The following is a 14569-nucleotide window of genomic DNA, read 5'->3' on the forward strand; positions in this document are numbered from 1 at the left end:
CACAAAGCCTTAGCACAGCGTTTTAAACATCTGCAACCTCGGTCATTTGCTGAAACGTTTTATTGTTTTCAAGTTAATACAATTTATATTTTTCATGGACTTTGTGTAAACACTGTACTGGATTTCCAAGGAGTTTTAAAGACCCAGTTCTAGCTCTTCCAGTTCCTGCAGGAGAGCAGTTTCCTTCTGAATCTTCTCCAACTAGAACAAGAAAACAAGCACAAGATATCACAGATGTAGCTTATTATAAGCTGAAACTTGAATAACCTGCATGCAACTGAACAGTACCTGATTCTTCTCCAGCTGTTTGCCAGCAGCTGCTTGTTCTTTCAGCTGCTCAATTGCCTTTAGCTTCTGTAAAACAACCGAAACAAAATAAAACCACCACACTAACACAAAAGAACTGGTGAGCCAAGAATAGAAAACAGAGTCTTGGCAGCTCTTGCACCTGCAGTCACCTGATGCACCAGGAGGCAGGTCTCAGTATGGAAGGCACACGTCAGGTGAGCATCTCCAGGGGCTCAGTCTGGAGTTCCCCACCAAGGCAAGACATTTCTTTCAAGAGTAAAACCCAGAAAACAGAAGCACTTCTGAGCCTCTGAAACACAAACAGGCCTTATCTCCCTGTGGGGCTGGACACACATCCAGAAATTGCTCCTCCACTGTCACCACCTGTGCAGGGGCTGCCCTGGTAACAGGATCCCTGGCAGTCCTGGCAGCTGGTGACCTCTGCTGTGCCACAAGATGGGAGAGCAAAGGAAGCTGGTGCACAAACTCAGGAAACTGCCATCTGTCAGTGCTGCCCTGATGAGCTCTATCTCCTTAAACCAGACCTACAGACCCTCTCTGACGGAAATCTTCTGCTCTTCAGAAAACAATCCCCTCACCTTTTTTAAGTTCTTGATCTTCTTGTCAAGCTCGGGATCCCCCGAGGAGGCGGGCGCAGCACCGCGCGGGGCGCTGGCCGCTGCTGGGCACTGCCTGCCTTCCTGGCTGGCTTCGGCTTTGGCCTCCTGCAGGCAAAGGAAGCAAGTAGATGACCCAGAAAACACCTTCAGTTCCCAAGGGACTGCAAAATGTCTTAGTCATGTCAAGGGCCACATTCAGTATTTCTGCTTTCACTACTTTGCTGCCGTGATCATAGATTTGTAAGTGGCTTGCTCTGAGGTCGTGCATTACCTACAGATCTGCCTTCCACAAAACAGGGTTATCTGTAACAACTCACATCCTGTTTCTTGTTTAATTTCTGCTTCCTCAAGACACCAACCCTATATAGTATAGGGAAACATCTGTAAGGATGACACGACAAACACATACACAAATATTTTACAAGATAGTCTGGTGGGTCACTGCCTCCAGAGAAAAATAATGGACTCAAAACCAGAATAAGAAATTTTAAAAAATCTTATTTAAATAAATGACTGCTCCAGAAGTTATCCTACCAACCTCCCCACAACTCTGCACATGGAAGATGTGTGGAGGGCTCTCAGTGCAACTACCAGGCACTGCTCTGAGACCGATCAGTGCCGTTTGTGAAAACTGACCAACAATATCCTTGGACCAACTCCTTCTGCTGTACCTGTTTAGCAGCTTTCTTGGCTTCATGCTTCCTTTGGTTTTTGAGAGCTGTTTTAGAGAGTGGCTTATCACTGCTTCCCGACTGAGGCTTCATATTCTGAGGTGGCTCATCCTCATGCTGCGGGACATGCAAAATTAACAGTGATACAATCTGTACTCCATGTTGGCAAGCAGGCTGGTACAAAAAACCCAACAGTGAACCCAAACCTACCAAAGACAACACCTTATGCAAAGATGAACCGTAAGGGAAGAAGGAAAAACAAATAAATTGAAAATAGTATGTGTCCCTTCTCTTTTGAGTAGCAGAAAACTGTGAAAAGGGTTTCTAACTCATCTGTTCTCAACTTTGGATGGGACTATCCTGGATGTTCTAAAGATTTAATGGATTTCTGAGAAAATAACAAAATAATCATGTTTATATCTTGGAGGTGAAATAAAACCAAAGGAGAATTAAATAGCACTAAATTACTATAACTTGGCATTTTCCTTTCATTGACAACTTTTAAACTCACAAGAAAGGAGAAATGGGTTGCTGGGAAGGGAGGTAGGGTGGGGGTTCTTGGGGATGGTCAGATGGGATATGAAAAGGTGGGGTTGTTTAGTCTTTTGGGTTTTTTAAGATAACTCTTATTTGAGGAGCTGGATTATTTTAACACACATGACAAGATTTCTTGCCCATTCATGTAAACAGAATTATTTTATTTAATCTAATGCATCTTTTCTCTACTGCCTCTGCTTGTTGATCATTTGCTAAATGAGACATTAGCATGATTAACAGATTCCTCTTAAGCTGAGAAGCAGTCTTTCCTTCAAAAGCACAAGGCTCAAAATCAAAGCTAAGACTTAAATATCAAGGGGGCCACTGCTAAATGTAATTAGTTGCTACTCAGCCTACTTTGAAAACTTGTAGAGAAGAAACTAATTAGACAAGTAGGTCACTACACTGAAACCTGTTTAAACTGCAGCTCACTCTCTCACAGTCCAGTCTCTCTAGAAAGTAAAGTTGCCCCCCCGAAAGCCCACAACCTGCTGGAACAGTTGCCCACCTGCATGGCTGGGGTTGCCCACAGCAGAGGCTGCTACCTGCACTGGAGTGCAGAGCCTGACTATCAACCCCACCTGCAGCTGTCCCTGTGCACAACGCAGAGAGTGGCTGTAAATGACTTTGTGCAAGGAGAGTATTTGGGCCAAAGACATTTCAGTTTCCTAGCACTCTCTCTTGCAGACAGTGAGCACAGAGTCCAAGAGGCTGGCCAGGAAAGCCTCTCACCACCCACCGCCCTGCTCCAGTTTGATCGCTCCCCCCGTGTTTCTCATCAAACATACACACGTGAGGGCAAGCTTCCAAGAGGACAAAGCAGTGGAACAGACCAATTCATTCCTACGTGCCACTGTCAACTTACAAGCTTGGAGCTGGTGGCAGGCTTGTTCCTGAGGGCTGGAGGCCTGTAGGCCTGAGCAGGCCTGGGCTCAGCGCTGGGCAGCTCGCTCGGCACCGCCTGGTACTTCACGGCTTTTGCTGGGAACACGCCATCCGGGAAGGGCTGCCAGGACACCTGCCACATTTCCTCGTTGGAGGGAACCTGGTAGCTGTGCAGCAGAGTGCCAGTGTAGTGCCAGATCTTGTAGCCGTTGCTGACCCTCAGCCTGGGAGCACAGGTGGCTGTAACGATGTGCTCCCCGTCAGGACACCACGCGAAGTAGGTGGAATCCGAGGCTACTGGCTTGGAAATGAGTTTGTAGTTCTTAACGTCCCACACTTCCATCTGTCCCCGCAGATTTCCAAACCCTGCCAGCACCAGGATGTGTCCGTGGGGGCTGTAGTAGGCAGCATTGCGGGGACCGGTGCCGAAATCAAACACGGGGTCACATTTCAGGTTAAAAACTGTTGCTTTGGCAGGCATAAAACCGTACACCACGCAGAACTCCACAGAACTGGGGCTCCAAACTACGTCATAAATAGGGCCATCTTTTGCTAAAGGAAGAGGAAAAGATGCAACTGTTGTTAGGAGATTGTATCTTCTCAGTGCAAGCAAAAATAAAACGGATAGCTATTCTTAACTTCATGCTTTGCTGAAATGCTGTGATTAACTATTGACAGAAAATTCCTCCTGCTAACAGAGGCAGAAGCAACATTTCACCTTCTGATAATGTGAGTTAAGGTTTACAACAATAACTGCAGCCTTTCCAATTACCTCTGTAGGGTCAGCATCAGCACTTTAACAGTAAGCATATTTTTTTCATGTAAAAAAAAGCTTTTATTTTTTTCCTCATTATTCCAGTACGACCTCTCAGGACCTTCTCAAAGTGTCCCACTGGAAACCTGCAAAAACAGGAGTTTTATACTAGCTGGATACTGTGTTCCTGTCTTTAAAACTAAGAAATACTGCACAGCTCAGCTCTACAGAGCTCAGAAATACTGATCTTTGGACTGTGCTCACACACGGCATTTTATAAGACAGATTTTAAAGTGAGAGAGCACCCAAAAAACAGTTTTACAAATCATGATTTAAACTTGATATTGTTAGTTCTAACACTATTCTGGGTGTTAGAACGGAGTAGGAGATCCTGAAGAATGATGAATTAGTGATGGGAACTCACATGAAATGCACAGGGGCAAATGAAACCCATGGGTCCTTGTAACTTTTTATAACCTGGGTATCTTACCCTGCACTTCAGATAAATGCCAAGTGCGTTACCAACAGCTCTTAAACCCAGACGTTGACCCAAAATATCAAACTGATTTAATTGTTCATTCCTGTTATGATTCTAAAGCCTCATCATCTTTAGGAACCAGCCTGTCTGTGTGTTTTAGAACTTCTTCTATTGCATTTTTCTGATAGAAAATTAGGTTCCATGACAGCAGGCAGCTGGAGAGACGAGGGCAGCTCCATGTGGGCATCAGCAGCCAAGACAAAGGATGCAGCCTGAGCATCTGCTGGCCAAAACAAACAACCCTCTACAAATGCTGGGGTGAAAAAAGCTTCAAAACTGGACCTGAAAGGCAGCCAGATATACAAATCCACAGGAAGAGGAGGCACCACTCATTCCACGTGCCCACTACTTGCCTTTGTTGGAGAAAAGTATCACAAAACAGACAGCACTTTGAGCTTTTTTTTCCTCAAAAAGGAAGAGCTGAATCAAATGAAAATTAATTCTAAGCTTCCTGACAAATAAAGGTGCACTGGAAATAAATACTTCAAAGGGCAACGGTTTTAATACTCCCGCAATAGTGTTCTCAATCCAGGAAACTGCTCCCAGAGACAGTCTAGATACTGACTTCTCCTCCTGCTTGTTTTTCCCCAGTGAAGTTAGCAACAAAGGGAAATGGGCACAGCACTTGCTTCCACCAGTTCTGATTCCAGGCAGCACTAGTATTGAAGAGAATATATTCACTGTCTCTAAAAGTGCAGGTAGGATTATTCTGGTTGGTAACATGCTTTCCTGCCCATTTTGGCTGCTCAGAGGTTAAGCTGGCTCTGTTGTCCCCTCCTACACATGCGCAGCTCCCCTCCTGTGCACACCAACACCCTCTCCAGCAAATTATGTCTATATGTTAACAGAAAGTGTTGCCACTGGCCAGAGCCGACCAGATTAAATCAGCTATTAAAGAACCCCACTTTACTCCAGAGTAAAGAAGAAAGAAATAAAAATCCGGTGCCGGATTTTTAATGTACTTCTCCAGGATTACTGCGAGCGCCCCGAGGAAACCCCCCCCCCCGCCGGGGCTGCAGCGCGGCGGGACTCACGCAGCTGCACCACGGCGCTCTGCCCGTCCGTGCCGATGTAGTGCAGGGTCTGCTCGCCGTAGTACGAGGCTCCCGTCTTGTCCACCTCGGTGCTGGCGACCACCAGCACGGCCGTGGCTGCAGGAACAGACCAGAGTTACTTCTACACGACCAGCGCAGATCTGATCAGCTATTTCACACAAACTGCCACGAAAAGAGATAAACTGCTTTGATGAGGAACTCTAGTTGGCTGCCTGTGTAACAGGGCTGTTACTATTCTATCCCTAATTTGATTTTTCATAAATGTTAACCCAAATAGAACAGACACGTTCCTCTCTCAGATGGAAAGTGTAAGGTGGGGCTATTCATTCACTGCTGAACTACAGGAAAGTGAACATACTTTTGCAGCCATTGAAAAAATTGTCATCTGAGGCAGAAGCCAAACACCCTGATCAGTGCTTGAGTAAGATGTTTCATCAACAGCTTTTGTATGTTCATCTGTTTTACCCAAAGCTGTGGGCCCACCTGTGGTTTCTACATGTCTCATACTTCCCTGTACCCTAGACAAGGTGGGTTGACATAAAATGGTTTCTACAACATTACTCTGAAACAGCTCATTGTCAACAAACAGCAAAGCACAGAGAGGGCTGGGCAAGTCACCCCCACTGGGACAGGCCTGTCTATGCACAGCTTTACACACTGGGACCAGTTTATGCTCTGGGATAATCTTATGTTCACAGTCTAAATACATTATCATCACAGAATGCAAAAAATTAACTTCCAATTCGCTATTTGACTGCAAAATTTGTCACCATGCAGAGTATTCTGAATGGCAATGTACAAAACCATGGAAGACAGCATGGGAAAGTTCCCTTGGAGTGCTCAGCACTGTGTCCCTAACGTGGCACTAATGTTTACCTGCACCTGCACATTACATGCAGAACCTACACAGTAAACCAAATGAATCAATCCCAGATGGCTGGAAGGGCAGGGTTGAAACACACAACACACAGCTGTTATACCTTTCTTGTTCCACAGCATTGTCACCTTGTCAGCTTTAAAGAAGCTCTTGTTGGCCAGTGCAGACTGGGGGCCACCAAAGCTGGGGTACTGGTAGAGCCTGACGAAGGAGGGAGCTCCCTTGCTGCCCGGCACATACACGGCCACCTGCAACACCCACCAGCAGCAGGTCAGGGTCTTGGCAGCACAGGGGGGGTCACTGCTACTGCCTGGTGCTAAAATTACAGCCATTTTTTCGGAAGAAGATCAATTAAAAAAAAAAATGGAAACAACATCAGAAGTACCTTGGTTGGCTGTGCTCCTGGAGATAACACAAAATCATTAACCTTCTGCAAATGTAGTTTATTTGCAATAGTGTCTGCAAAAAAAACCACACCAAAAAGAGTCACAGATGTGATGACATTAGTGACAAACCACATTAGCCTGGATTACTTAACTGGACCTTTTTATGCATCATGGATAATAAAGAACAGTATATACAATGACAAAGGATTTATTTTACTGAGCAAACAACCATTACCTTCCCATTTCATCACACATTTTTATTTACAAAACCAGCTTGAACCGAGCCCAGGTCTGAAAACCAGTATCTAGTGTTTGAAAGTTCAAACAGCAAGGAAGCTCCTCAACCCCCATGAACACACCTCATGCTGGAAGCAAGACACAGAGTTCTTCACCTTATCTGTGCTGACTACAGAGGAAGCAGCATCAGGCACCCCCAGATAACATACACACCCACACAGAGCCAGGGCTTCTCCCCTCCCAGCTCTCCTGGCTCATCCCTCCCACTGGGAGGTGTGGGCAAAGGTCTGCTCTGCCCTGGACACTACCCCTGTACACAAGCAGCTGGGGGGAAATGCACATTCCAAAAGGAAATGAACAGCAGCAACCCACAGCCTTGTGTCTGCAGGAAGTCTGTGCTGAGCAGCAGACCCCTGGGACAGACACTCCACACTTCCCTTGTGTAGCTTCATTAACATCAGCAGGGAGGATGCTCAGGAACTTGACTCTCTCATAGGCTGTCTTTTTAGCTCCCAAAATAAATTCTATTTCAGCTTTATCTTCAAAAACAAAACAAAAAACCAACCCCAGCAGTTTTCTTCTATTCCTCTAAACTTTTCTGCCAATTAATTTTTATCTTTCTGCTTTTCTTCTTCTCCTTTCCTTTATCCATCTTTATTGACTCCCAATATTCTACCACTAGTAGGAAATTTCCTTGAAAAAAAATGCTCTAGCTTCACAATTTCATTTTTGCCCTTGATTTTCAGCTTTTAATAGCTCTTTGACAGAATACACACAACCCAAAGAAGTAATCACAGATCACATTCACTACTGACAATTTCCTGGATCTCATTAAGTGATTAAACAACTCAAAATCAGCTCTCTTTCATTGAAAACTAAATGCATTTCATACTAGGTAAGTCACTGAAAAGAGAAACAAGAAAACGAAAACATACTTCATTAAAACATGATGATTCTGAACTCCACTTTCAAATAGAAGGTGGGCAATATATCAAATAAAAAGCAAGCAAAAGAAGAAATGAGGAAAAAGTTGATAACAAAAAAATCACACCCAAAATAAGATGCCTAAATTAAACCATCCAACAGAAATACTTACTGAAGTCGTTGTTTTCAAAGAAGTGCACTTCATTGTTTACATTCCTGGCACAAATGCTCTCATCATCTGCCCAGCAAGGACACCTACATTGAAAGAGAAGCATGAGAAACAGTGAGTGATCTTCAGCTTTGGCAGTTCAGGATTTCTTTCCCTTCAAAGTTAAAAAATTACACATATTTCAAAAGGACAAATAACATCTGCATGTTAAAAACATACAACTACACATAGTTATTGTCCCTCCAGCTTTTCCTGGTGCAAAGTGACAGCAAATTTACACTAAGGAATGAGCAGTTGGAGGCTGGATACTCACAAGCTCAGGCACTTGCTCTGAGCCAGCAGCAGGCAGCACCCTGAAAGCCAACACTATACTAAAGCTCTCTGTACCTGGATCAGATTTTGGAAACCACACTTTTTTGCAAACAATTAGCATCTGGAGTGTTATTTACCAGTTCTGCATCTTCTTCTGGATGAAGGATTTTAAGCATTTTCCAGTTTTCACATCATGAAGCTGCAGGTTGGGCAGCCCTGCTGTGCCATCTTTAGCAGCTGCAACAAAAACAGGGGTTACAGTGGTGGTCTCTGGGGGGTCTCTGGGGACCCACCCTGCTCCAGGCGGTGACACCCCACCTCACGATGCCACAAGCAACCAAACGGGCACAGACCTCTTACAAGAAGCACCCTACCCCCGAGGGACAACCTGAGACTGCTGGCTGCTTTACCTGCTAATGTCCTCCTACATTCCTCCAGTCTGCAGGAAGAGCTCCTGTCAGGAAGTGCAGGGTTTCTACTCCCCACGACCAGGCCCAGACCAACCCTAGCGTGGCTTTTTAACATGTTCTTTAGTTAAAATCACAAGTTGCTCTGGGGAAACAGTATGGGTAGGCTCTCCAGCCCTGCTTTTCACTCTCACGTTTTGTCCATCCCACTGCAGTCACAGACCTGATGCAAGCCACACAAAATGGCTCTGCTGGTTTTGAACTCTCTGTGCCCTTCTGCTCACTCTGAATGCTGCAGCCTGCCTGTTTCCACCAATGCCTCAGAACAGACCTCCTAGGGGTTCTCCAACAGCCCACAGTTGGCTTAGTTCTGTCACCTCTGCTGCCCTGTCCTACCAACAGTCTGTCCCAGACCACTTCCAAATGCTCAGCTTGTGGCCAGCTCTTTCTGTCTGAGGAAACCTGTACAGCAGCTGCTTCAGACACACACCTGAAATGTGACTGAGGGCATCTAATTCAGGAACATGAGCTCCATGGAGGGGCAGAGGAGAGGAAGCAGCCCTCTGGACAATGAAGAAGCCTCAGGTCAGCTATGCCTAGTAGACACCATGACTGCTCTGAGATAACTTACCATCCTCCTTGTCTACACACGAATATAAACTGCACAAACAGCATATTGTTTAAACACTCTTTGTGCTAAGATCATTAGCAATTTTTAGAAACATGAGATTTAACCTGAGAGCAGCTGTTAGTGTGTGCTCTGTGATTCAGTGCTTGTAAGAACATCAGCACCAGGTGCTCTCAGAGATGGCAGCACTCCCTCCTCCACCTGATTACCCGTACCACGTTCCGCACACTTTGCATGCACTGCTCATCCAGCCAATGAACGTGGCACAACCACAGATCAGGTAATGGGAAGCCTGCAAACCCAACTAAAACACACAGTTACCCTGGGCACTTCCACAGCTGGTCAAACACTCACTTGTGTAGGCCTGCCAGGTGGCCAGGACACTGTTCTTGGGCGAGAACGCGAGGCAAACCACCTTCGGGAGATCAAAGGAGCACAGCAACTCAGCACTGGTGACATTAACTAGGTTTACTCTGGAAACAAAAGATGCTGTTCCAGTAAAACATGCTTAGAACAGTTAATTAATAGCCCAGGTCACCTTTCACTTATTTGACTCTTCTAGATTTTAGATTCACCTGCTGCTGTTACTACGTTCTAGAAGCAGAGACCAGGCACAGCAGAGACCAGGAGGCAGCGCTGGCCAGAACCTGGCAGGTGTTTTATCTGCAACACTGAAACCCTGGACAGGGGACAAACTATCCCTAGAGAGGCCACCCATGTTTCTACAGTGCTCAAGCTGAGCAAGGGCCAACAGAAAGATTGTAACAGAGTTAAAACACACATTTGTCCCACATACTTCAAAAGGTCTTCTATTTACAAGGACACAACATTTAAGATGGAAACGAAGCCACTACTGCTAATAGAGCAAACCCCTACATTTAAAGTGTGTATGCAAGCTCTTGCATTAACAGCAATATCCTTCACATAGACAAGAGTAAACAGGGCACAGCCAACCCCGTTTATTTAACTCAAAGTATTCTAACACAAACTAACAAATGATTAATATCATGAAGTGCACCAACTTTTCTCCGTTGCACCAGGCAAAGAGGGAACCGTCCTTGCTAAAAGCAACAACCTTGCAATTTTTTCCAGAGTCCCTAAAGAAATAAAAACACACATTAGCATTCAAACACACTACATAAGTTCAGGTATTTTTAACAAAAACAAAGAGCAACACACCCATTTTCCTGCTGTGTTCCTGAGTAACACCTTGTAGCAGTGCAATCTACTCTACAGTTGTGCAGTGATTATCACTTGGGCAATGAGAAGTCAAGCATAAAGCCTCCAAACCCATCCATTTTCTGAACTATTCACAGTAAGAAAAAATTAACTTATATTTACACATTTTTCGATTCCAGAGTCTGTCCTTTCAGACACTCATGTATTCTGTGCAGATCAGAAATGGTGATGATACCAGTACCTTTGAAACGCTGTGCTCTCTGTGAAACTGGGTGGCCCATTCACCATGTAAAGCCCCTCGGATCCTCTCACTGGAAGAGCAAACAAACAACTACTGGTCACAAGCTCAGGAAAGCATCCAAAGCAGAAGCTTCTTCTGATCTGGGAACCCTGAGGTCTGCCCACACTTTTCCCCTGCCTGCATTTTAGAGTGAATGAGAGGGCTGTGAAGGACATTCCAGAGGTGCTTCCCCCAGGGCAGCTGCAGGGCTGCAGCCCAAGGTGGGGCAGGAACTGAGGCTCCAGGGGAGTATCCCCAAGGATGGAGACCCGCAGCCTCCACCTGCAGCCTGTGCTCATCTCCAGTCTCACAGTAAAACAAGTATTGCCTCTGTTTCAGTTCAATTTCCTGATCTCTGCCTGAGCCCAGCGCCCGCCCCCTCAGCGCAGCCCACCTGGCAGGATGACCCCACACAGCACAGGAGCTGCACCAGGACAGAGGTGGGGACAACCCCTCATCCTGCAGTGGCCCACGGGCCTCAGCTCTTGACTCTGTCACAGGAGGCACCTCCACGAAGCCCAACGTGCAGAAGCTGAAACATCTGCATCCCTGCAGGAGTCACAGCAGAGCCCTGCACGGTGGAGCTGAAAAGGCCTGCCCAGCTATCCCCAGGTGAGGATCAGCTGCCCAAACACAGGAGAGCAGTGTGCCAGAGACTGTCAGGCTTGGGTTGCTGCTGACATGAGACAGAATTTGACCTATTGTGAGTTTCAACATCGAAGTCTGATTTGGGAAAAAGAGAGGATGAAAACATATCAATATAAAACATTTTTAAAACCAGAGACATCACCACACCTATGGCATGAGAGAGCAAACCAGGCACACAGGCTCATGCAGCTGCAATTGTTAAAAAGGGAGCGAACCAATACATTTTCAGGTAGATCTATTACAAGCATATCAGAATGCAACATTAACCCACAAAACAGGCAATTGTTATGCAGACATTAGCCGCATGTTGTGCATTTTCTGAGACACCAGAGGTGCCCTCTGAGGTGACAGTGTTTTACTCAGGAAGACCAGACCCGTCCCAGCTGGAGCTGCAGGCTCTGCAGCTGCGTTGTTTCAAGGAGGCTGAGGGCCAGCAGCAACACCTGGGTGACAGGAATGTCCACCACCACCATCCCCACGCTGCTCCTCCAACTGCCAAGTATCCTTACTTACAGAATCCCAGACTGGTTTGGGTGGGAAGGGACCTTAAAAAACATCTACTTCCACCCCCCTGCATGGGCAGGGACACCTCCCAGCAGCCCAGGCTGCTCCAAGCCCCATCCAACCTGCCCTTCAACACTGCCAGGGATGGGGCAGCCACAGCTTCCCTGGGCAGCCTGGGCCAGGCTCTCACACCCCCCCAGGGAAGCATTTCTTCCAAATAGCTCAGCTCAGTCTCCCCTCTTCCAGCCTGAAGCCACCCCCCTCCCTTCCCCTCTCTGGGAGCACCTTACGAACTAACAAACCGAAGACAAGTTAAGCAACAGCTCCTCAGCCTGGAGAAGAGGCTGTCGGGGCAGTGTCCAAGCCGGCCCTGCCCCGCAGCCCCGCGGCTCGGCACGGGGCGCCCCCGCCGCTCCCGCCCGCGGGGCCGGTGCCCGGAGCACGAGGCGCCGCCGCGGGCCGCAGCCAGCAGGGCGCAGCGCCCCGGGCCCGCCTGCCCCGCGGCACAAACCCGCGGCCCCGGGGCCCGGACGCACCTGCCAGCAGCGGCGCGGGAGGCGCCATCTTGGGCGGCGGGCGGAGCTTCCGGTTCCGGGGCGGCGGAAGCGGGTGTCCCCGCCCGGCGCGCGGTTCCGGCGGGCGGTGCTGACGCTGGCAGCGCGGCCGGGCGCCATGGTGGCCAAGCAGCGCATCCGGATGGCCAACGAGAAGCACAGCAAGAACATCACGCAGCGCGGGAACGTCGCCAAGACCTCGGTGCGCGGGGCCGGGGGGCGGGGGGGCGGGCGCGGGCCGGGCGCGGGGCCGCGCTCACGCCGGGGCTGTGCCCGCAGAGGACGGCCCCGGAGGAGAAGGCGTCGGTCGGGCCCTGGCTGTTGGCGCTGTTCATCTTCGTGGTTTGCGGATCAGGTAAGCTGCGGGCGGGCGGGCGGGCGGGCGGGCGCGGTGCGGCCGGCCCGGCCCGCCGCGGGCGCTGCCCTCCCCGCTCTCTTGCAGCCATCTTCCAGATCATCCAGAGCATCCGGATGGGCATGTGAGGCCCCCTCCCCGCGCCGCCGCGGACTGTCCCCGGCCGGCAGCGCTGCCCGGCTCCGTGCGGCGGCCGAGCGGAGCGCGGCCGGCAGCGCCCACCTCGCATTCCAGGTCCCGTCACCATTCCGAGTCATTCCGAGTTTTCTAGCCCGTGCCACAGTGCCTTGACCAGCACCACATGTACAAAGCAATAAAACGATGTTGTTGATCTGCAATCGTGGACCCGCTTATTCGGTGAAGTGCGGCCCTGTGCTCCCTAGAGATGCCAGACTGCCCGCCGTGTAGAGCCCCGGGAGCTGGCTCCTGCCGAGAGCGCCCGGCTGAGCTCTGCCCGAGGCTCTGTATAGCTGGAAATGGCTTTGTTTAAGGCTGGAAGCCAGGATTTCTGTTTGGAGCATGCTGATGCCTCCCCCGTGACTCCTGCTCTCTACACGCAGGGCAGTGGTGCTGCAGCATGTGGCAGCGCCCGCTCCGCTGGCGGAATCCTCGGCCCTGCACCTCTCCTCCTAACACGTGCAAAATGCTTGTTTGTATAGAGCCAGCGGGTGTTGCTTGATTAGGAGCCGCCTGATGGAGCAGCAGCTGCTTCTGCCTGCCCAGCCCCCCGGCCCCGGGGTGGCTGTCAGTGCTTCTGGGACAGCTCAGCCAGTGGTGACGGTGTCACATTGTACCGTGTGGTGCAGGGACCAGGGCCTGCCCCACAGCCCTGCTTCCTGCAGCACCTGCAGAGTGCTGTGTCTTGCTACGTGTATTTAACCCTATTTAAGGTAAATCCCGCTTTCAACTTGATTTCATCTAACAGTGGATCCAGTATGTAACTGCTTCCCTATGGACAATCACAGATCCTGCTTAGTGATACTGAAGAAAAAAAAGAAAAGGAAAGAAAGCCCTCCTCTCACCTGGAGATGACTGTTAGCAGATCACAGTGGAACGTGCTGCTGTTGGTGTTTGATGGCTGGTGGCCCTGGCCTGGCCATGGCCCCTGTTGGGGTAAACAAAGGCAATCTGGAATGGCTCTGCTGCTGCACACAGCTGCTGCAGGGAGTTGGCTTTTCTTCAGGTTTCTTAGCAGAAGAAGAATTTAAAATCTTTTACATTAGAGGTAATAGAAAAATGTTTCTGTACAAATGAATCAAATGCCTGTTAGCTGTGAAGGAGCAGATCGTTTGTGTGAGTTGTCATATTCCATTGTAAGTCATGGGGAACTGGCACCAACCAGCCTGGCCAGGGGTGTGTGCCCAGGCCCCAGCTGTGCAGGGGACACTGCTCGTGGGCCCTCGTGGTTTGTACGTGGTGGTGGAGGGGGCTGTCTGTATAACCTCTGGTTTTAAATAAAGTTCTTTTCAGATGTGACTTGTGTCCATTTTGGGTGCCTTGCTGGCTGTTGGAACCCTGAATGCAACTGAAAGCTTCTTGCCCCTGTCACAGGAACCCCCCGAGTTGGGCTGTGGAGGGGGGGTCTATGCTGTGCAGTGCCCCTGAGCCAGGGGTTGTGGGGGTCTGGCAAAGGAGGGAGCCTGTGCTGCTCCCTTCCCCTCGACCGGCCCTGCAGGGGTTCAGGGGGGGCTGCTCCCTGGGGATGCAGCCCAGCGCTGGGGGGGAGAGGGGGGATCTGACCCCTTCCTGCTCCCGCAGGAG

General features: G+C 49.1%; 2 protein-coding genes across 5 annotated transcripts; one reads left to right on the plus strand and one right to left on the minus strand.

Moving 5' to 3' along the window:
• Positions 1–42: 42 nt before the first annotated feature.
• Positions 43–12509, minus strand: EIF2A (eukaryotic translation initiation factor 2A). 4 transcript variants are annotated; one of them, XM_051626364.1, is made up of 14 exons: positions 12436–12509; positions 10709–10778; positions 10311–10385; positions 9643–9761; positions 8391–8490; positions 7945–8027; positions 6611–6684; positions 6329–6473; positions 5328–5444; positions 2982–3553; positions 1580–1696; positions 888–1013; positions 289–354; positions 43–201 (listed from the first exon to the last, which is right to left on the minus strand). In XM_051626364.1, the coding sequence occupies exons 1-14, from the start codon at positions 12461–12463 to the stop codon at positions 136–138; spliced, it is 1758 nt and encodes a 585-aa protein (XP_051482324.1). In that variant the 5' UTR covers positions 12464–12509; the 3' UTR covers positions 43–135. The 4 variants fall into 4 exon arrangements, with proteins under 4 accessions (XP_051482324.1, XP_051482322.1, XP_051482323.1 ...); XM_051626362.1 differs by lacking the exon at positions 12436–12509 and adding an exon at positions 11142–12268; XM_051626363.1 differs by lacking the exons at positions 6611–6684; positions 12436–12509 and adding an exon at positions 11142–12271 and having other exon boundaries at positions 6329–6541.
• A 10-nt stretch (positions 12510–12519) lies between these two features.
• On the plus strand, positions 12520–14284 carry SERP1 (stress associated endoplasmic reticulum protein 1). The gene is made up of 3 exons (XM_051626366.1): positions 12520–12655; positions 12733–12808; positions 12896–14284. The coding sequence occupies exons 1-3, from the start codon at positions 12572–12574 to the stop codon at positions 12934–12936; spliced, it is 201 nt and encodes a 66-aa protein (XP_051482326.1). The 5' UTR covers positions 12520–12571; the 3' UTR covers positions 12937–14284.
• Positions 14285–14569: the final 285 nt, after the last annotated feature.

The sequence above is a fragment of the Apus apus genome, chromosome 8 (assembly GCF_020740795.1).
Source record: "Apus apus isolate bApuApu2 chromosome 8, bApuApu2.pri.cur, whole genome shotgun sequence".
Lineage (NCBI taxonomy): Eukaryota > Metazoa > Chordata > Aves > Apodiformes > Apodidae > Apus > Apus apus.